This window comes from Falco punctatus (genome assembly GCF_963210335.1).
Source record: "Falco punctatus genome assembly, chromosome: Z".
Lineage (NCBI taxonomy): Eukaryota > Metazoa > Chordata > Aves > Falconiformes > Falconidae > Falco > Falco punctatus.
The window spans coordinates 28458091-28480943 of NC_137586.1; the positions used below are offsets into that span (position 1 = coordinate 28458091).

Sequence of the window (22853 nt, forward strand, 5' to 3'; positions counted from 1 at the left end):
CATACATGCTTGAATAATCCCTGAAAGGATCCCTTAGAGCTGAACAGTAACTGAGCTACTAATCGGCAAGTATTTTGTACTAGCAGAAATCAAGAATAACTGCTTGAAAACAAACAACTCTCCCACTCGCCAAAAAAAACCATGACACAAACCACCACCACCAAAAAACCCCAAGGCAGTAAACTAAATAGAGCTGGAATATATTCTTCAGTCAACATCATTGTACTCCACTGACAATTCCTATGAACAAACAAGCAAGTGTGACTCTTCTACAAACTGAAATCACAAAAGTACCTGCCACTCAAAGACTTGTTTCTAGTGTCATTAAGAAAACAAGACATTAATAAAATTCATAGTAAAGCAGCTTAACAACTGACAAGACAGCAGGAAAAAGCTAAGAGATGAGCATTTTTCTCTAGCCCACAGTCCATAAGCCAGATGTCTGGAGAAGGAATCCTATAGAAAAATTAGATTATTTTGTAAGAGGAATTAGCTGATACAAGCTGAATTTCTTTCTGAACAGACACTCACCTTCATTTTCTCTACTACACTCAAATATATATTCATTCTACTTTTTTCTAGTTCTTTGAATGGACAAGGAAAATTACTACAATGATTGCAGTAACTGGAGGAAATCATATTCTCAAAAAGCAGACAGAAAAGCAACTTTACCTAGAAATAAGTAAACATAAAGCAAATATGCATATTTTATGGAAGAGGTGCACTAAAACAAAGTACCTAAGAAATCAGAAATCCATGTAACAACAAAACTTCAAAGGAACTAGATCATCTCTTAGGTCACTTCCAGTTCTATGATGTTCTGCACACCACACTTCATCTACTGTTTTCTGACAGAAGGTATTTAAAAACAGAAAGTCATTATATGAATGCGTTATGCATAGTATAATGATTCCCCAAAGGGATGTGTGTATGTCTGCATATAGGGGGCAGGAAGTCAGGTAACAGAAGTGTTTCATCGATGCAGGAGGAGTGCTTACATAGTTCTAAAGCCAAACCTTCACCTTGTCCTTGTTTTTAGGCATAGAAATTGGCAGCAAGCTCAATTTTAGTAGATTCAAATAAAACTTCTGTTCAGTTATATTTCAAGGGATATGAACTGAATTGCTAAATCAATTCTAAGAGAACAGAAAGCAAAAGTAAGTGTGACACTTGGATATTCACACTGAAGAGAAATATCAGCACAGTGAAGTTGTGACAATTACCAGAAGCAAACAGTTTTAGGAGTTTAGTAACTCTTCACATCACTAGTGAAGCAATAGACTAAGCAAAAGACAGCAATAAGAGCAAACTTACCTACAGTAGCTCTAATTAAGGGGGATGAATCACCAATATTGTTCAGACATTCGCTTTTAATGAAGTCAGTTACACCACTGGGAAAGTTGTGAAAATGTGCTTTTACATTATTCTTCAAGATTAGACCACTCAAGGAACGTGTTGGTTCATCTGCAACAGAAAATAACTCGTCAACCTTCAATCAGCTCACAGGAATAAGGCAGACTGCCAGAACAATGCAAAAAAGCAAAACTTATATACACATATATAGTAAATCCTCCACCCCCTAGTCCCACAGAAATAGTGTTCAATTTTTCTACAAAATAAGGTATTGTGATCCCTTTAAATATCAGCTGTTCTACTAATCTATTAAATTAATAATTAGAGAGAGAAGGGGAAAAAAAGTTTTAAAACAATGTTAACAGTTAAGTGTTATATAGTGTGAACTGTAAGAACAAAGTTACCAGAACTGATTTGAACTGAGTAAGAATTTAAGTTCAGACGACAGTTTGAGTACTCTCCACTAAGCTCTTTTTGCCAGCTGTAGGTGGCTGGCTAGCAACAAAGTACCAGCAGCTTGATCACTCCACCCTCCCCTGCCAACTCCCCCACGATGGGGAAGAGAATTGGAAAAAGGTAAAACTCAAGGGTTGAAGTAAGAACAGTTTAATAACGGATATATAATTATGATGATAATAATAATAATAATGAGAAAAAGGAGAGAGGGAGAGAGGAATAAAATCCAAAGGGAAGGGAAATAAAACCCAAGTGATGCACAATTGCTCGCCACTTGCTGACCGATGCCCAGCCAGTCCCCGAGCAGCAATCCCAAGACCCCGGCCAACTCCCACCAGTTTATATACCAAGCATGACATTCTATGGTATGGAATATCCCTCTGGCTAGTCCAGGTCACCTGGCTGTGTCCCCTACCAATTTCTTGTGCCTCTCCAGCCTTCTTGCTGGCAGGACCTAAGAAACTGAAAACTGCTTGACTCAGTATAAATTTCATCCAGCAACAACTAAAGGCATCAGTGTGCTGTCAGCATTGTTCTCACACCAAATCCAAAACACAGCACTGCTCCAGCTACTGAGAAGAAAATGAGTTCTACCCCTGACAAAAGCAGGACACTTGCAAATTTCTGTAAATTACTGGGACAAGAGGAACAGAAAAAGAACAGCCTAGATTTTTCATTTATATTGGAGCAGACTCATGCTTGGTTCTTCAAGCAAGAGCACGAGTAACTTGGCAATCCTTCTGAAATATGCTGGAAGTGAGATCCAGATATTCTAGATAGAAAGGATTAGTTTTTAGTACATGAAAACTTGAATTTACAGTTTCCAGCAACCCTAATCAGCACAGTAAGTCAATTTTAATTAGCATTTTAGTCACTTGTTGAATTTTTTTTGTATGAAGTCTTGATTTGGGCAAGAAATAAGGATGCTCAAAGTTCCTTTTTGTCAAGAATTAGTTTAGACATGGATCTATTCTGGGCATTCAAAACTATTAACATCCCAACAGAAATAAGGATAAGCCAAATAAGAGATACAACTTTCAAACAGAAAGTATTTTCAAACTAGAGCTACTGCATCACAACACCAAAACTCACTACACTCACAAGGTCTGACTGATGAACATTAAAGACACTTTCCATTGTGAACTATGCTAGTTAGAACAGAAACTCTTCTGAAGAGGGCTTTTGTCTGGCTGATCAGGAACTGAAATTAATTTCAACTGATTTTATTTGAATGCCAAAACAGGCCACCATCATATAATTACGAGTCTTGTTTTTATGTTCATATTTCAGTTCTCCTAAAGAAGCACTATTTTTCATGCTCCATAACTATATATGTGTTGATTTACAAATGTATCCTTTACATAGAATTCAGTAACATCACAAACCAGGAAGCCACACTATGCATACACCTTTGGAATAACTCTATAGCTTTACCTATACTATAGCTGTAAATACCCACCAATATAAAACTTCTAATTTTTTTATTGTTTAGATATTTCAATTATACAGCACTGAATTTCAAGGGCCAATAACTTATCTGGGACAATGGAGAAGGAGAGAAGAAAGGCTTTATTATTTTAAGTAAAAATACTGAAGACTGAATGAGTGGACAAACATTTCTCAGCCACATAACTTGGTTGTGAGATGTCGCAAGTACTACTGCTATTATTAGTAGTCACTACTTGGCAAGTTAAATCAAGTAATTTTGTTTGAAGTTTTGGAGATATTATTAATGAAGATGAGGTGGAGAGTGACCTAAAGAAATAAGTTCTCACTTGAACTCTTTATCAGTCTCAGATTTGCCTGAAATATTCTGAATTAAAAGTAAAATCTCCACATGAACTTTTACACCAATTAAAAAAATCAAACTCTGATTGTTTTACATAACTGTAACCCACTGATAGGTACACACATCTTCAAGAAATCCAGTCCTCCACAAATTGTTACTAAGATTCAAAGTTGCCTGTGGCAAGGAAGGAAGCCAAATGTCTTCCTTAATTTCCTCTGTCATCTACCTGGACTTGTGCAAAGCATTTGACTATCGTCCCACATGACATCCTTGTCTCTGAACTGGAGAGACATGGATTTGATGGACAGACCACTCAGTGGATAAGGAACTGGCTGGCTGGTCGCACTTACATAGTTGTGGTCAACAGCTCCATGTCCAAATGGAGACCAGTGATGAGTGACATTCCTCAGAGGTCTGTATTGGGACAAGTCCTGCTGAACACCATGTCGGCAACATGGACAATGGGATCAAGTGCACCCTCAGAAAGCTTGCCAACACCAAGCTGTGTGGTGCGGTTGACATGCTGGATTGTAAGGGGTGCCATCCAGAGGGACCTTGATGGGTTTGAGAGGTAGGCCTGTGTGAACCTCATGAAGTTCAACAAGGCCAAGTGCAAGGTCCTGCACCTGGGCTGGGGCAATCCCAAGCCCAGATACAGGCTGGGTTGGCCAATGGATTAAGAGCAGCCCTGAGGAGAAAGACTTTGGGGTATTGATAACAATTAGGACAATATGACCAAGTAATGTGTGCTTTCAGCCCAGAACAGCAACTGTACCCTGGGCTGCATCAAAGGAAGCATGACCAGCAGGTCAAAGGAGGCAATTTCCCCTCTTTACTCTGCTCTTGTAAGACCCCATGCGGAGTACTGTGTTGAGCTCTGGGACCCTCAACATAAGAAGGTGTTGCGGTTTAACCCCACCCAGCAACTAAGCCCCACGCAGCCACTGACTCATTCCTCTGCAGTGGGATGGGGGAGAGAACTGGAAGAGTGAAAGTAAGAAAACTCGTGGCTTGAGATAGAGAGCTAATAGGTAAAGCAAAAGCCACGCACACAAGCAAAGCAAAACAAGGAACTAATTTACCACTTCCCACCAACTGGCAGGTGTTCATCCATCCCCAGGAAAGCCAGGCTCCATCACATGTGATGGTTACTTGGGAAGACAAATGTCACCACTCCAAACGTCCCCCTCCTTCCTCCTTCCTCCCCCAGCTTTATACGCTGAGCATGACGTGATATGGTACAGAATATCCCTCTGGCCACTTGGGATCAGCTGTCCCAACTGTTCTCCCTCCTAAATTCTTGCGCACCCCCAACCTACTCTCTGGTGGGGTGGGGTGAGAAGTAGAAAAGGCCTTGACTCTGTGTAAGGCCTGCTCAGCAGTAACAAAAACATCTCTGTATTATCAACACTATTGCCAGCACAAGTCCAAAACATAGCCCCGTACCAGCTACTGTACAGCAAATTAACTCTACCCCAGCCAAAACCAGCACAGGACATGGGCCTGCTGGAGTGAGTCCAGAGGAGGGCTACACAGATGATCAGAGGGCTGGGGCACCTCTCCTATGAGGACAGGCTGAGAGAGCTGGGTTTGTTCAGCCTGGAGAAGAGAAGGCTCCGGGGAGACCTTATAGCAGCCTTCTCGTGCCTAAAGGGGGCCTGCAAGAGAGCTTGTAGGGAGAGGGACTTTTTGCAAGGGCATGTGGTGATAGGACAAGGGGCAATGGCTTTAAACTGAAAGAGGGTAGATTTACATTAGACATTAGGAAGAAATCCCTTACTGTGAGAGTGGTGAGTCACTGGAACAGGCTGCCCAGAGAAGCTGTGGATGCCCCATCCCTGGAAATGCTCAAGTCCAGGCTGGATGGGGCTTTGAGAAACCTGGGCTAGTGAAAGTGTCCGTGCCCATGGCATGGGGGTGGAACTAGATAATCTTTACAGTCCCTTCCAACCCAGCCTGTTCTATGCTTCCATAGATTTAAAATGCTCTCAAGCCACAATAAACCCATCATTGTCAGCAGCTGGTTAGATGCAGAATGCAATAGTTACTCATTCTGTATCAGCCAGCATTATCTTCTGGGGGTGAAAGAAGTCAAAACCAAACCTGACTAAATACAGTACATTAGCCACTATTAGCATAAAGTCCAATATGAAAATATTAAACAGTGCATTGAAGAAAAACATTAATCCTTTAGAATGCCTGGCTACAATTACAAAAGGGACAAGGCAACAGCTCCAATTTAACCAGAGATACAGGTACTATTAAGTTCCTTGTGTCAGAAATAGGCAGATTAGCCAGCTGGTTTAGATAAAAATCAAGGTCACATGAAGGTGAAACTTTAGCACCATTTTTTTCTTCATGAACTATCCTATGGTATGCAGCTCATGAAGAATCTTAAATTGATTCTTTCAGCCAACATAAAAGAAAGACTATTCTGTATGCTACGTGTTTGTATTATATACCTGCAACAAAGATTCCACGGGATTCATAGCAAAAAACGCATCTCTGATGAATGAAAAAGAATTCATCAAGTGAGAAAAAGAATAAAGATCTTTTTTTAAAAAAGCAAAACTAACCATCACCATACTGAGAGGTGACAAGCAAAAGTCACAAAGGACTTGGTGCTAAGCATACAGCAATCACTTGAGCTAGAGAAGCAGGACAGAACCTGATACCCTGGCATTTGGGAAAAAAACAACCCAAACCCACAAAAAAACCCAACCCAAAACATACCATAGTCAAAATCTTAGTTTGAGAGAAAGATTTTCTGATATGACTACACAAAGGTATTTATGGAATCCAGGGTGTTCAATAACTTAACAGCTACACTGTCAGAAGACAGTAATATAGGTCTGGATCGAGTTCTTGCTGTAACACCAAGATTACAGGCAGATGGGCTATGAGCTGAGTAATACACTCTTTAGTCTTCATAGATTCTGTGATAAGTGCTGTCAGCCATATGCTTCAGCCATCAGAAAAAAGATCACAGTCTTGCCTCCTCCTATCTCAGTCAACCTGGAAGTATAGTTGACAAGAACATATAGTACAAGAAAAAGAAAGCAAAGCAGACCTCTGGCATTTGCTATCATCTTTGGTGCCAAATCAGTTCAGTGGAAGATTCCCCTCTTACACTGCCTCACTTTATTATAAAGCTGTATCACGTAATCACCGTTTGTTTCTCGGTAAATTTTCAAATCTGTTGCAAGCCTTTAATATGAGTTCCAGATTTTAATGGTTTATAGACAGAGCAAATGGACACAAACCCATGTTACATGGATCTCAATTTTTTTAGGGCTACTGCAGTGCTTTTGTGTCCTCAACCAGCTGTATTTCCTCTAATGAGGATTTGTATGACACAGGATGCCTATATGAAAGCAATGAGGTTTTTGTAGCTCACCTGCAAGTTCAAGGTGAGCTTTTGTTTCACCATGCCTTTTCATCCTCTCTTCCTTACAACATAACTTTCTAGATTGCTAAAAGAACCGAGTGACTAGGATGAGGGTAACATTTATCCATTCACAGATTGTGATATAATGATTATGAGCATGGCTATATTTTTCCCTATTACTCTTGTAATGTTAGCAACTTTAAATGTTAGGGTAAGACTTCTTCCCTAAAGCAAAACTGCTGTGTCTGTTGATTTCAGCCTTAAACCGGTTAAGTATTTTTCAGAAAAGCTGTCATTCTCAATGTTTTAACTAGTGATATGGATTTAATACATACAAATACAAAATGCGATAAAAAACATGACCAGTGTCTGCTGCACTTGAAGATTTCTGATCCATTATTGAGAGACTGTCTTTTAAAAGAGATAAAATAATAAAAAAAAATATTCCACCACAGCAGTGTCATATGGGAAGCAGAAGATTTAGAACTTCTTCTGCCCTAATGTATAAGAATACAGTATGGAGAAACCTTCAGGAGATTCTTAGCAGAAAAACTGTCTAGTTTTGGGTTTGTGTTTTTTTTAAGTAACCTTAAGTATACCACTTCTTGCTTAAACTGGTATGGTTTGGTATCGTGTTAGAAGCAGGACTGATGATGTTTCAAAACTTTCAGTGTTTCTGAACACAAAATGACCTTGAAATATAGTGGCTAGTCTGAAATGAATCAGTGCTCAGTTGACTTGTGTCAGTCATAGAAAATAATCTGACACAACTGTCTAAGATTAGGAACATCTGTAAAGACACCAAAACAAAGCTGAAAATGTCTGCTAATGCTGATTGTTGCATATTTATTGAATAAGTAGCAACAGCTGCGCTTCTGAAGACAATGTTGTAAATAAAACTGAGCTGCAGATAATATGGGAAGGGTGTTGAACTGCTGATCAAAATTAGCTTGTTGGTTAGTTACGGAATTTTCTGTATTCTAACTAATAATGACCACAGGTCAATCAGAATGCCAAAATTTGTACATCCCTATAGGCTTCCAAAACCACAAAAAGTTTAAAGAACTAATCCTCAGGTTTCACTCCTACTCTCAGCTTCTCTGTCACATCACCACAAATTGGTTGTCTCGGCACTTTTCCTATCTAATGCCATTTTATGTATCACCACCTGATCCTGCAGTTAAACCAGTGCTAGAATTCGATCAAGACCAGAAGAATCCTTAATAAGAAATAGAGATTTAGTGTGATGAGAGTATGATTTCACTACAAGATCCCAAACTATGTAACAAGCGCAGGACATCGTTGCAGTTTGAGAAGGTCTAAAAAGTACTGTCATCTCTCTCTGGTGTTTATTTGTTGGTGGCAGAGGGGGGCACAGACCAAGGACTAGTTGACCTAGTATTGGCTACACAAGAGTTCTTACTAGGAACAAAGTGACTGATCCTCTGCTATCCCTTGCAGCAGACTACCTTCAACTCACAGGACACACTAAATAAAGGCTTCAAATAGCTGGCTACATAATTCCAACTTACCCCCAAAAAGTCACATCTATTGCAAGGCCAAAACAGACCTCATCCAAGACTACCTGAACTTCAGAAATAGGCATAGAAAACAAACCCACAAGTTTGATAACCTTAAGAATCAAGGGAAAGTCTGAAAACTTTTGTACTTTCTCTCTACAAGCTACTAGAGAGAAAATATATACCAAGACTTGCCCCCAAAATGCTTATAGTGAACAGGACTTCTGAAGAACCTAACCCAATGTGATTAAGTACATGAAGGCACTAGGTGACTCAATAGGCTGAAACACTCCAAAGCTGCCTGCGAGCACTCCCAGCAAGGTACAGAGTATGGATCAGTCTCCAACACACAAAAGACTCCCTCCAATCAGGAGCTTGGAAACAAGTATCTCCAGGAGTGTGTTGGTCTTCTTGGGAGACAGTAGAGTTCTCAGGTAGCAGCCTGTGGTGGTGCATCTCACCCTCTTCTCCTGGGCTGCTCTACAATCTTAGGAATCCCGCTTAAGCCTTGTTCTCCATGTAATGAACTGGACAGTTAAGCATCCACTGACCACACCAGCAACTCTTGCATGGCTGAAGTGGAAAACTGCACTGGCTGTACCAGAAACATTCCTTATCTCAACCACAGCACCACCTGACAGCCTTGGTGCATTCCTTATCTGAAATATAACACCTCCTAAAAAGACCAGGAACACTCTTTATCTGAATCTAATGTACCACCATCACTGGAATTTTGAAAAATTCCAGTAATTACAAACTCACGATTGTGGACAGGATGGAAGTTACCGTTGACTAAAGCAAATCATGTCTGACCCTATGAACAGCAGTCCTAAGTGAGACCCTTTGAGCTCCTGGACTGCAGCAGGTTGTGACCGGCATCTCCCCTGGAGTGGGGCACCACTCAGGGCTCACGAATTCCCAAGTCTGCAATACTAAGGGGGACCATTGCCAAAAGCTGACGATGAGGCCTAGGCTGATTTGACTGCTTCTCAAGTCTCAACCCCCTTGCCTGTTGAGAAATGCCAAGGCATTTGGTGTATTTCACCAAACTCAAGGAAAACTTATAACAGGTATATATATACCTTTGTACATACATATATCTAGGTATCTATTCCTTTGTGTTTGTGTGCATGTCAGTGTGAATTGATTTAGGTACATCATAATAAGTATTACCATTTCAAATCTGTAATTAAGTTACTTTTGTAGTTTAATTAAATCCTATGATAAACCTTAGACTGTGAACAAACCTTAGACATCCTTTAGATATACAGCATTGACCAAGTCCGAGACTAAGACTGGATCTAGCCATACCTAAGCTCTATTAAGAGTTTAGAAAGCAAGCAAGGGGAACCTTGTGACTCAACGGGAGGGTCCCTCTTGCCCTTTAACATTTTTAGTCTCTGTAAATCATTCCAGCTTCATTTTAACTTGATTCCTCTTTGTGTGATGTATCTGTGCAGTAAGTAACAGAATGAACCTTGCCACCAAGCTTTGTTAAGTTGCATTGCCACAAATTCCTATTCAAAATATTTTGCTCATGCCTTTGATGGTGATTCTTTACGTGACTTAACCTAAACCACTCCCTTCATGACACAGTGCTAGACTCCTCCAAGGTAACTACCCGAGGAGTTTTCTCAATGTTGGTTGCAGGTCCAGGGCATTCTCCCAGACATCTCCAGGAGTGTGCTGGTGTCCTCTGGATACAGGTGAATTCCCAGGTAGCAGCCCCAGACTCCTCCAAGGCATCTACCTGAGGAGTTCTTTCAATGTTAGAGGCGGTTTCGTTCCTGTCAGGTCACCAGGGCTTCTCATAGGCATCTCCAGGCAGATCTTTGTTTCTTCTGGACACAAGTAGGTTAATTCTCAGGTAACAGCCCCAGACTCTAAGGTAATTACTCAAAGACCATTGGGTATTTTGAGGTAAGATTCATGCCCAGTAGCTCTTTAGAAATTCTCTCTATGACCAAGAAACTTGTTACTCTACTTGTTCTTTTTCAATGCTTTCCTTGTATGGGCTTCAGGGACAGGGAAAGATAAAAATGGAGATCCCATACTCTAATTCTGCCTCCTCAGAGTAGTGAGCTCCAGGAAAGCATTTCTGAAACACTGAATCACAAAATTCAATCCACTGGATAACTTCAAAGTTGCTTTCATGACTTTAAATAATTAAATAAACAATCTGTCACTTCTCACAGCATCTATATCATACAGCTACTTAGGAAAAGCCTTTTCCTTAAATCTGCATTACAATATCCCTACAGAGGCACGGAAAGGAAGAATTAGCTAGTATACAGCTAATATATATAGACTCATGAGCCCTGTTGTCCAAATAAAATTCAAATTTCAACACTCATCAGAAAACACTCACACCAAACCCACACCACCACTTTGGATCCCAGTAATGGGTTACAAAACCCCATTCCAAACTCCGCTTGCAAAGCTATATGAATTATTAGTGTTATGATTCCCAGAAAATAAATTACCATCTTCATGGACTTCTGCTGAAACAAAAATGAGGGGTCGGGAGGATGGGGATACTTCTCCATGACAATGTTCCATGTCAAAATAAGGTACTCTGAATGACTAAGTCATCACATGAACAAGATCAAAAATTGCAGAGACAGTGCTCTAACTGATTTATAAAAATCCAAAGCATTTTGGAAATAAAAAGACCATTCTTAATGCCTATGATAAAGGCAGTACTAAGGCAGTTGTTCTCAATCCCAGCTCATTCACCTTCAGAGTAAGAGTTCCGATTCTGATCCTTGACTGTGATAGCCTTACACCCAGCCATGATCAATCCATCATGATAACATCCTGTTGAGACCAAAGACTACAGTTCCCATGTTATGTCAGGATGGTGAGAAGAGTCAGTTGCTAAAACACATTCCAAGATCAGAATCACAAACACTTTGCACAGCTGCAACAGGATAGCTAGCTACAGCTATATGGGGCAGCAGAATGCCACCACAACCATCACGCATTTGTGTCTATATGTTCTCATTAGACTAGGTCCTGACAAGAACCCAGCAGACAGGGGAGAGGGAGACAAATGCAAAATTTTACAGAAACTGTGCACAAACTAACAATGTCATCTGTCTCTTGCCCAAGGATAAAAAGGTAGATTTGAGAAAGGACATGCGAGTTTTGGGAATAAGGACGGACCGTCTGAATTTTAACTGGAATACACATCGTATGAGTAGTTCTGTTCCTTTTTCACCACATAAAGAGGTATTAGGTATGTCAAATCTTAACTTAAGAAGTGGTAATCTTTGACACCACTTTTGTTCTTGCAATATTTATATAAAACATCCACCAACATGAAAGCCACACTAGGCCAAGCAGAACGCTGCATTAATTCTGCCCTCAAATAAAGACAGCTTCCTTTTTTTCGCCCACAGGTGTGAAGTTCACAAACAATGGATACATGCAGAAAAACACCAGGAAGCTCTGCAGAGATTACAAAGTTTCAGTTTAGTTTCTCCTTACAGCTGAACGGAGAAATGTTACCAGAAGGCAACAGAGTAGTCTTTGCTGATGCAAGTAAGGCCTATCCTCACACAGTATGCTCATACAACCTCGCATCAACAAAATATTAGGGCACGATTACAACAGAGTCATCACACCCAACACCCTAACTGACAAATTGAATTTCTGAAGATTACAGAGTATTCTAGGTGAATGACAATGGACACCATCTTTTGGTAATTTAATGCAAGCCAGATCTATCATTTGCAAAAATTCAGGATGCTGTGTGAGATGAAGCGTGGAGTAATTCCAGGCTAAAAATAAGAAAATACTAGGCAATTCACACAGTTGTCCCACAAAAGGAAAAAACAGAAGAATTAAGAAGAATGCTCTTTTTGTCAGTCTATTTTAGATGGGGGAATAAATGGGATCTTATAAACATTTATCTACAGAAGGTACAAACAAAGCAAGGCTTTGCTACAGACAACTTCAGGAGTTTCTTCATTACGGTCACCAAGGTCTGAAACAAACTCAACTTACGCTTGCAGTATGAATTGTCTGCATTATGACACCTAGAGGTCCCTCCTCTGACCTGCTGTAACACCCAGAAGGAGCTAAGTATGTAGAGTTTGGGCTGAGAAGTTTCTCTCAAGCAGTGAGGCAACTGCAGGGATCACCGCGCCAACCAAGCCACCCAGCCGAGGACATGGCAGCATCATAAGGACGAACTGACATGCAGGCAGGCAAAGTCACCATGCAGAGGCAGGTGCACCCCAACTCAAGAATCCCCTTCCTCAAAAGGTGAATGTCCTGGAAACCGTTAACTATGCATGTGAGCTAACTTACCCGAGAAGTGGAGAAGGCATGTCAGGGGTGGAGAAAGACCATATGTAAAGGGGGACTCTCCAAAGGTTCTGGTGACTCTTTGCACCAGACACTCCCCGTGGGCCAGACCAATGCTGGATCCAGGACTGTCAGCTACACCCACCCACCCATCCCCTTACTGTCTCTTTCTCTTGCTCCTTTCCTTTTCTTACTCAATACCTCTCTTTCCCAAGAAATGCAGACCTTACCCTTGTAAGTTACTGATAATTGCCAAGTGTTATTATTGCCACTTCAATGTGTGAGCCCAGAACAAAGACCCCGTGTTTATGGGCCCTGGTGCCATTTCACCTTAATCCAGCCTGGGGAACCAGTGAATCTGAGACACTCATCTCTCCCTATATAGCAGAGCAGGATCTCACACCTCCTTCAGTCTTCAGATGTCTTGGGACAACTGCTCCAACGTACCTTCACTAAAGGTTAGAACTGGCCTCAGCAAGAAGGCTGAAATTGGGACAATACTTTCTTGTATTTTCAATCAAGGGAACAGACTTGGGACTATGGAAGAAAAACACGAACAAGGACAGGAGGATCTAAATGTATGACTTGGGACAAGGAAGGGAAGCTGAAGGCAAGCAAAGAAAGCAACAAGAGGCAAAGCTGGTACTCCCTTGCAGTGCTGGACTGTTTCAGTCAACCACACAAAATACAGAAAGCAATCAAAGAACTCAAAACACTCCACAAAACAGCTCTTCAACAAAATACAGAAGCCTACAGAATTCTGAGCTCAGCTCAGGGGACACCAGAAAAAAAAAACACACCACAGAGAACTCAAACAAAACCATGAAACCAACACTAAGGCAGGGCAGTACCGCTACATTGTCTGTGAGGTTTTATACCTACTGAACCAAGAAGGCACAGCTACACCTAACAAAGCATCTGAGTAATATCTTAATTTACAGATAAATTAGTAAAACCAAGCTTCTTTCATTCATATCTTAATCTGGATTCCATCTCACCCACCTAAGCAAGACCTCCGAGCACCATGCCTCCTGAGAAGCACATACCAGAGACCTACACCTCAATCTTTAATGGCTTGGGATCATATTTTATTCCATCAGCCCACCTACTGTCTGGCTTCCAGGACTGAATGCTGTTTCCTCAACATCATTTATATTCTGTGATATTGTAACATTGTGGTTCATCCAAATTCACAGCACTATCTTTAGAAATGCACACTACTTCAGAAAAAGAAAGGAAGCACTTAAAGTTAGGGCACATATATGCCATAGCTGCAAGCCAGGCCATATATTTTCACAGATGAAATGTTAGCAGGGCAACATCTGTTTCCAGGAATACCCAAGCTTAACAAGCTTTGACAGCTTAACAAGGCCCACATAATTGTAAACCAAGAAAACTACCACGTACTTGCAGGAGTATCACAGCAGACCTAAAACCGACAAGTCACAAGCATTCAGACACAGAAATCTGAAGCAGCTAACATTGCGGGGAAAATGAAGTTACTACTCTTTGCAACTGAAAAGCAGTCTCTCTGGCGCTAAACCAAAGCAAATTCCCTACACATAAAATTTACCTATGCATCTTAGAGGCTGGCCTTGGAACAGCCAGCTTTGCAAGTGAAGTAATTTGCTTGCAAATAAAAGTTTGCTTGCAAAGTTATTTGCCTGCAGAGGTGTACAACCTCCACTGCCGTACAATGAGGCTATTCAACACACACTTCAATGAACCATTACAGAATTCCCACATTGAGGAGCTGTTACCTAAACGTATCCTTAAGCAAAGTTTTCTCAGCAGTGATTTCAACAGTGGCAGAAACTGAATCAAAAGGTTAGTCCCACCTGCTATCAAACCAATCTCTCTTTCTCATGCACTATCAAAACACATTAATTTTTATTGAATAAACTGGCAGTGATCTTGGAACCTTACTTTCAGCTCCTTCTGCTGAGACAGTATGGCCATAACAAAAGTGTGACCTTCCAAAAGTATGAATATCTATGCTTTAGTCTGTGGTGTAAAGCACAGAAGTTCCTTCCCCTAGTCAACAAACTTCGCAAGACTGTAGGACAGTGCCAAGTGAATCTTCTTCAGGAGGGGAAAGGAAAGAATACTTTCCCAGTTGTACTGAAGACAGTTACCTACCTGATGAGTCCATCACGCTTTCCCCTTACTGGTCCAAAAGAAGTTGCAAGAGTATTGCAGCTACTGAACAGCAAATCTAATGGTCTCTCTACCATGCTGGGGTAGGACTAATAAGGGATGACAGAGGGTTGTTGGTTGGATTCAAAGTAAATCCAACCAACAGTGTTCCATCATTGCTTGGGTAGGACTAACAAGGGAAGTAACACGGTATTTAGAACTTGGCAAATAATATGAAAAGCATGAACACCAGACTCAGTTATGGCACCCTCAATATTCTGCAAGTTTCCTGAACTAGAAATACTAAGTTAGGAAATAATGGTTTTGGACAAAAGATTATGACTCTAAAAATGTCACTGATGCAGCACAAGAGCATGTCTGAAGCAAGTAGCTATGAAAGGTATCAGTGCAGTCTGATCTGAAACATCTCTTCTTAGACATTAACTTGTCACTTCTCCCCAACTTTCTTGCCCCCTCAATCTGCCAGATCCTAATTTTTCCCCCTCAGATAGAACAGCTTCATCCAACCATTTTGCAACAGTTAGCATCTCCTACTCTTCATCCAATTCCAAACAGATTGATGTGTTGTGGTGGTTTGACCCTGGCTGAATGCCAGGTGCCCACCAAAACTACTCTAACACTCTCCTCCTCAACCTCAACAGACAGGGAGAGAAAACATAACAACAGGCTCATGGGTCAAGACCAGGGCAGGGACACCACTCAGCAATTACCATCACGACCAAAACAGACTCGACTTGGGGAAATTAAAAATATTATCATTCATATCAGAAAAAAACCCACCTTCCCCCGCACCCCTCCCTTCTTCCCAGGCTTAACTTAATTCCTGATTTCTCTACCTCCTCCCACTTGAGCGGCGCAGGGGAACAAGGAATGGGAGTTATGGTCAGTCCATCACAGGTTTCTGCTGCACCTTCCTCCTCACACTCTTCCCCTGCTCCAGCATGGGGTCCCTCTCATGGAAGACAGTTCTCCATGAACTTCTCCAATGTGAGTCCTTGCCAGGGGCTGCAGTTCTTCACACACTGCTCCAGTGCCATTTTTCAGGAACGGACTGCTTCAGCATAGGTCCCCACCAGGGTCACAAGTCTTGCCAGCAAACCTGTTTCCGTGTTGGCTTTTCTCTCCATGGGTTCACAGGTCCTGCCAGCAAACCTACTTCAGCACAGGCTTCCCACCAGTCACAGACTCCTGTGGGCATCCACCTGATCCAGTGTGGGGTCTTCCACAGGTTGCAGGTGGGTATCTGCCCCACCACAGACCTCCATGGGCTGTAGGGGGACAGCCTGCCTCACCATGGTCTTCACCACAGGCTGCAGGGGAATCTCTCTGCTCTGGTGCCTGGAGCACCTTGTCTCCATCCTTCTTCACTGACCTTAGTATCTACAAAGTTGTTGCTCTCGCATAGCCTCACTCCTTTCTTCTGCTGGTGCATATTTCTCAGCTCCATCCCCTCTTCTTAATATGTTATCACAGAGGCACTACCACCGTTGTGATGGGGTCGGCCTTGGCCAGTGGTGGGCCCACCTTGGAGCCAGCTGGCATTGGCTCCATTGGACATGGGGGAAGCTTCTAGTGTCTTCTCATAGAAGCCACCCCTGTAGCCCCCCGCCCCACTACCAGAACCTTGCCACGCAAACACACTCTATGTGTCCAAACATTAAGAAGGGTAAAAGAAGACTACTGGATAATCTAAGATGAACTGTTGGGAAGACAGACTCTGATGCATTGCTAAACACAGAACAGTATCCAGAACTTCAAGTGGTGAATAGAATGAAAATGGGGAAATTAGCAAGTAAGGCAGTGTTTAAAAACAAATTTGTGGGGGAAAAAAGTGGAACATCCTTCTCCTCACATCGTTTGTGCAGACTCCAGATCCCACTACTGGACTTGCTCTGCTTTTCATTTTTCTGTTGATGGTTTAAAGCACATGGTGTATCTACACTGACACCTTGCTCAAAAGTTCAGTATCCTGGCTGATTTAGGTCTTGAAAGCTTTCTCTCCCAAATCTGAGGTATTCCCCCAAGGCCCTGGAGATGATCAGGAGACTTCCAACATAGGACAAAAACACTCTCCCCTTCAAATATGAAAATCTACTTTGTTCCCCCCTTTCCATTTCCTTCCTTCCAAAGTAAGGTGACAGCACAACCAAAACACTAGTTAAGATAAATGTTCTTACAGATTCTTTGAATGTTACAGGGCCACATGTAGGTAAAATTAATTCAAAGGGAAAAAAGCAAGCATCCAGAAACCCAGAGGTGAAACACTAGAAGGCACATAAAGCACTAGTGGCAGGATATTAAGGAAAAAGAAAAATAACCAGAAAACAATCCAATCAATTGAACACATTAATTAGAAACAAATATAAAGAAGCCAGATGTGCTAAAACAGATCTTGAAACAAATTTCTTTCACTGTCAAGAACCTCATAAATTAGTGGCTGTAGTACACTAAAAAGACAAGTCTTTCACACACCTTGACCATTACTAAGGAATTGTCTGAACTTACCAGCTGGTAAAGGCGACATAGTATGCCATATACAGTTTGTACTAACATCCATAAGAAAAAGACAACAGTAAGTAGCCAGTTGATTTCTAACTGCATTTTACTCGAATTAAGCCTTCAGAATGAAGATCCTGATAGACATAATCTTTGGACAACTCTAGCATGTGATCTCCAAAGTATTTCAGTCTCGTTACTAGGGAGATCATTATCATAACTGAATTTATCAGCATGTACTATTATGTGTGTAGTCATGATTCATAAAAGTTATTCCACAATTTCACTGCAGTCTAACAGAGGTATGACACTCCAACATTTCTGGGAAGATTTCACAGGCCATTCAGAATGGATTCTATTCCAAAGATGAAACTACAAGCATCATTAAGTTACCAGATTTTTTTTCCAAAAAGACTTCCAAGAGCATACATGAATTCTACATGACTATGGAGCTCAACCAACCAGCAAACTGACCATAGGCATCAGCTTCCTATTTCTTTCAAGCCAAATAAAGTAAATTTAAAAACAAAAACAAACAAACAAAAAATAAAACAGTAAACATCTCAAGAACTTACCTTCAGACTTCAACTTTGTAAGAACAAAAATCAGGTAGTTGTTGAAATCTGGGTACTGATTGAGTTGTTCTAGTTTCTGAAGAGAGAAACTGTTAAGGAAAGCTGAATCTTCACACACAACATTTATCTTTCTGGATACAAAGATTATTGAGTTATGTACTGCTGTGTCACTTCGACCAGCTGTAACTATAAGCTTATAATTGCAGAGTATGAACAATCTAAAACCAGTTTCTGTAATTTTTTTACTGAAGAAATACCTTTCAGTTTTGGGAAAATCTGGGGAAAAAAAAGTAAATCCAGGGACAGACACAGAAAGTAATAGATCCTTAAAAATATTTGTAAAGCCACTCAAAAAAGCTTCCTCTGTACAGTTTTGGATTTCAATATTTACGCTTACAAGACTGCCAAACCTAAGGAATCTACTGAGACATAATCCCCATAATACATCTTTCTTTCCCCTCCACAATAAATAAAAGCATTTCAACACCAAAATACAACAGCTATGATTTTGATAAGTGACTCATTTTAACAGTAGACACATACTTCTTTATGATAGTAACTAGCCACAGCCTGAGTTTTCAGCAGTGAGAACCTGTTTAATTGTAAATGCACAGATAGTTGTACCTAGAAGTTCATGCTCATCCACAGCCTCATAAAACAAAACAAAAAAACAAATGACAAAATGCTCCTTAACTGCGGGAAGAATCCTTACGTTTATCAACAGCTGTGAAGGTATGTAGTTGCTTTTCCCAAAATTTGTCATTACATCTGCCTCAAATTTCCCATTATTCTGACACTGCTTGGCTAGTGCAGTGATCTGGCATTCTCCTTGTATCCTGTTCTCATGCCCTGGTACTAACAGGTACTCTGCTTGACAATATTTTAAGTCAGTGCAGTATCAGTTCTAAGTTACTAAACCTACTAGGTATCATCAGTATGGCAAACAATCAAGACATTAAAAAAATTACTTTTAGAAGTAGTAACATCATTTGTCCCATAGGCAGTTATTTTGCTTGCTGTTTAGCTAAATCTGCAACCATTCAAACCAACTAAACTTTAGTCAAATACATGTACGTTAGGACTTCATGGCCCAGTAAATCTCTTCCAGTTCTAAAGGATCTACTTCTTCAACAACCAACAGCCAGTGTCTCAAAGACTAAGAAACTTAGTTTTTAGATATTTAGGCTGTTTGTATCAAGTACTAACTTTGCTAGAGAAGCTTGCCCTCAATAAAGAGAGTAAAGCATACTGATCAGACACACAAGCTCCTCTTCTGTGTAACACACAGGAGATGAAATGTAAACAGGATGGTCAAGGTAAGTGAAAATAATATAGAACACTCTATATGGCCCCAAGAAATTAAAAACTACATATCCAAAGATTGTTGTCAAAGCTGCTAAGCCGAAGAGCTCCTTCAGGAACAGCCAAGTAGCAAGATAGCACATTTCAAAGATTTTTTTCTTGTTGTCCAAGCTTCAGCAACATAATCACCAAATCAGTCAGTTGAACATTACTAGCAGTTGGATCAATGGACCAACTAACCATGGATCAAACAAGAAGCAGCAGAAGCAGTGAGCAGAAAGAACTGGAAGAGCAGTATTTAACAGAAACTTAATGACAAAACACTTACTTGGTCTAGGAATCAAAGAACAGCTTATAAGCCATATTTTCTTAACAACTTCTTCACCCACTTCTTTTTTACTCCAAGAAACATCTAGCATCTTAATTTTAAAAACATCTGAAACCTTAAGCATTCATAACTGTTAACAAAGGGTTTTGGCTAATCTATACTCCCCACTTTGTTATATTTGAGTTCTAAGGACCCAAACGTGCCAAAATAGTGTTGTAATGGAAGAGCATGACAGAATCAACACACTGAAGATTTTACGAAAAATTATCAGCTGAGAGTACTTTAGATTTGAAACCATTATTCACCACCCAAGTAGGATTCTACAATACAACAACCATCACAATTTTTTTGTGGAAATAGTCTCAAAGGCCATATACATATATATTTATTTTTTAAATTATAGGACATGGCCAGTCAAGTTATATTAGAACATTTTCCCAAACTGATGTATAATACAATAGTAAAAACACACCACCTCTCTAACCTTTACAGGCCAGTATATGAGGACCTTGAATGCCCACATAGGTATCTCAGCACAGCAGGGAGTTACCACTACCATTTAAAAAGAATTTCAAACATTGAATGAAAAAAAAAGTTCTGTTAATTAATTTCTACTCATCTTCAAGACAGATAGCATGAACCATATTGCCCATCCCACATGTACACTTTTATTTTTCAATAAACAAACCAGATAGTATTATTTGAAGCAGAGCGTTAAAATATAATTTTACATTAAAGCTACGCTACAAACACTGTTGCTGTAAACCCTTTTCTTTTTAAATATTAAAGAGCACTAGTTTAAGTTGGGGGCACTATCAGAACACTTTCTACCTAGTCGGGCACTTCTGTTTTGAATTTTTCAAAGGAAGCAATAGCATCTTAAAAGTCTGAAACACATCTGCAGGAACAAGATGATTGAGATGAAAACTACCTACATCATTCAGATAAAAACAGATGCCTTCCTAAGCTTGACCGCATCTGCTATGGAAGTAGAACAAATATGTCTTCAAGCTGAACTGTAAAGATAATGTAAATATCTCCATATGGACACATAAATATGTATTCTTACCTACTTAAATAAATTCCGTTGCTTTGTGTGAAGGTCTTCACACAAGTGCCTTAAGTAAAAAGGGATCAAGATGATAAACTCATATGATTCATAGAAAATCATGACTTCCAGATATTTTAAAGTGCTTATATGGCTAGCTCAAGGAGCAGGAGACAGCAGATGAGGCTTTCTTTTTCAAGACCTATGCTTCTGTTTGATTTATTTTACTCAGTCTTTGTTCTTAAAGCCTTGCTATTTCATCACTTCTACAATCAAGAGACACCTAGGGCGTTAAAAAACCCAACAATCCACAACACAACACCAAATGCCCTGCAACCCAGCACAAGAAGCCACATACAGAGATTACCCGCTTCCCGTGAATTTTAACGAGTGTAACGAGCAGTATTTTCGGCTTGGGCTTCTAGGCAAGCAGAAGCATCCTCACAACGTAACAAAATGCGCAATGACAGAGCCAGCAGGCCAGCGAGGGCCTGCAGGCAGCAGCTCCGCCAGGGGCACACCCCCACATCAGATACGGCTTTCGCCTCGAATCCCAGAGCCGGATTACCCCAGAAGGCCGCTGCTCGCCCCCGCTGTGCCGCAGAGGCGACGGGTACCCCGCGCCGCGCCGCCCGCTCAGCCCGGCCCTCCCCGGGCCACCCCCGGCCCCTCGGCGGGACCCGCCAGGGCCGCGCTCCCGCCCGCCACGGCGGGGGGGTTGGGCGCTGACGGCGGCCCAGCGCGGGGCAACCCGGGAAAGCGGCGGACGCCGGCGGAGCCGCGCCAGAGCCCGGGCTTTAAAAAGAAAAAAACAAAACAACAACAACAACAAAAAACCCACCAAACAACGCGGCCCTTGGCTCCAGGCTCGCAACAGGTGCCCGGGCCCCGCCGCAGGAAAGGCGGCCCCGCGGCCCACAGGCCGCCTCGGCCGTTCAAACGCCGCGCCACGGCTGCCTGCTCCGGCTGCGGCTCGTCCCACTGCGCTGTGGCGCTTCCCGGGCAGGCCCGGCCGCCGCCTGCCGCAGCGCCGACACAACGCCGCGCAGGCCGCGCTCCCCCCGCCCGGCGCCCCCGGCCTACCCAGCGCCCGCCCGAGCCGCTGCGGCCTCGCTCCGCCCGTCCCGTCCCGCCCGCGCGGCCCAGGCCTCGGCCAAGGATACTTGTTGCACAGCCCTCTGCGTGGTGGTGTCCGGGGACTGGGACTCCTTGAGTAGCTGCAGAATCTGCTGGAGCCCCTGCTCGTCCGGCTTCCACTCATACTCCATCTTGGCTCCCTGGAAAACACCAGACAACAGGCGGCCGCGGTTAGCGGCGCGGCAGGGCCCAGGCCGGGAGGGGCGGTGGGGCGGGAAGGCAGGCAGGCCGCAGGGAGGGAATGGGCACCGCGGCGCCCGGCCCGCCCCGGCTCTCGGCCGCGCAGCGCACACCCAGCCAAGCGCCCCACAGCCGCCCGGCCCCGCCGCTGCACGGACAACACCCACCTACTCCCGTCAACACCCGCCGCGCTGCACGCCGAGCAGCCTGAGTCACGGCGAATTTGCAGTCCTCCTGGGTCCTAGCGCCGGGCACGTCTCCGCCCGCCCGGACAGCCTCGGGCCCGCCGGCGCCGTCGTCAGCCTGCCCCTGCTGCGTCCCACACCGTCAGGAGCCTGGGGGCGACAAAACGCGGGCCCCTCAATCCCGGCCGGCGGGAAACCCGCAGCCCCGCGCCCGAGCACAGGGACACCGCCCGCGGCCGCGAGAGACGCGGGGCGAAGCGCGGCCCCGGCCCGGCCCCCTGGGGCAGCTGCGGGCGTGCACCGCTGCGCCGGGCCCGAGCGGGGGCGCAGCGAGCGGCGGGGCAGCCGCGGTGCGGAGCCGGCGCAGGCGGCAGGGCCGCGGTAGCTGCGTGGCCGCCTGCCGTAGCTCTGCGGGACTGGGTTCGGTGCGGAGCCTGTCTGCGCAGCTCCCCATTACCCGCGTAAAGAGGGAAAGGCCAACCACACAAGAAGGCACGGTGGGGGGAACTCAAAGGAAACTGCATTGCATAGCTAGTGTTTCTTATCTTTAGCCTCAAAATAGATCAGGGGAGATCTCAGGTCATAATCAGAAATTTAGATACATACATACATACATATATATATATAT

At 42.7% G+C, this 22853-nt stretch overlaps 1 protein-coding gene across 4 annotated transcripts in view; it reads right to left on the bottom strand.

Annotated features, from left to right (window-relative positions):
* The window catches only part of TNPO1 (transportin 1), a 59605-nt gene extending 37096 nt beyond the window's left edge, over window positions 1–22509 (bottom strand). For 2 of the 4 annotated variants that reach the window (XM_080372237.1, XM_080372238.1), the window contains exons 1-3: window positions 21887–22147; window positions 18046–18121; window positions 1315–1464 (exon numbers count right to left, since the gene is read on the bottom strand). In XM_080372237.1, the coding sequence (XP_080228363.1) occupies window positions 1315–1464; window positions 18046–18121; window positions 21887–21991 (331 nt within the window). In that variant the 5' untranslated portion in view covers window positions 21992–22147. The other 2 variants (XM_080372235.1, XM_080372236.1) reach the window with 2 other exon arrangements.
* Between the last annotated feature and the right edge of the window lie 344 nt (window positions 22510–22853).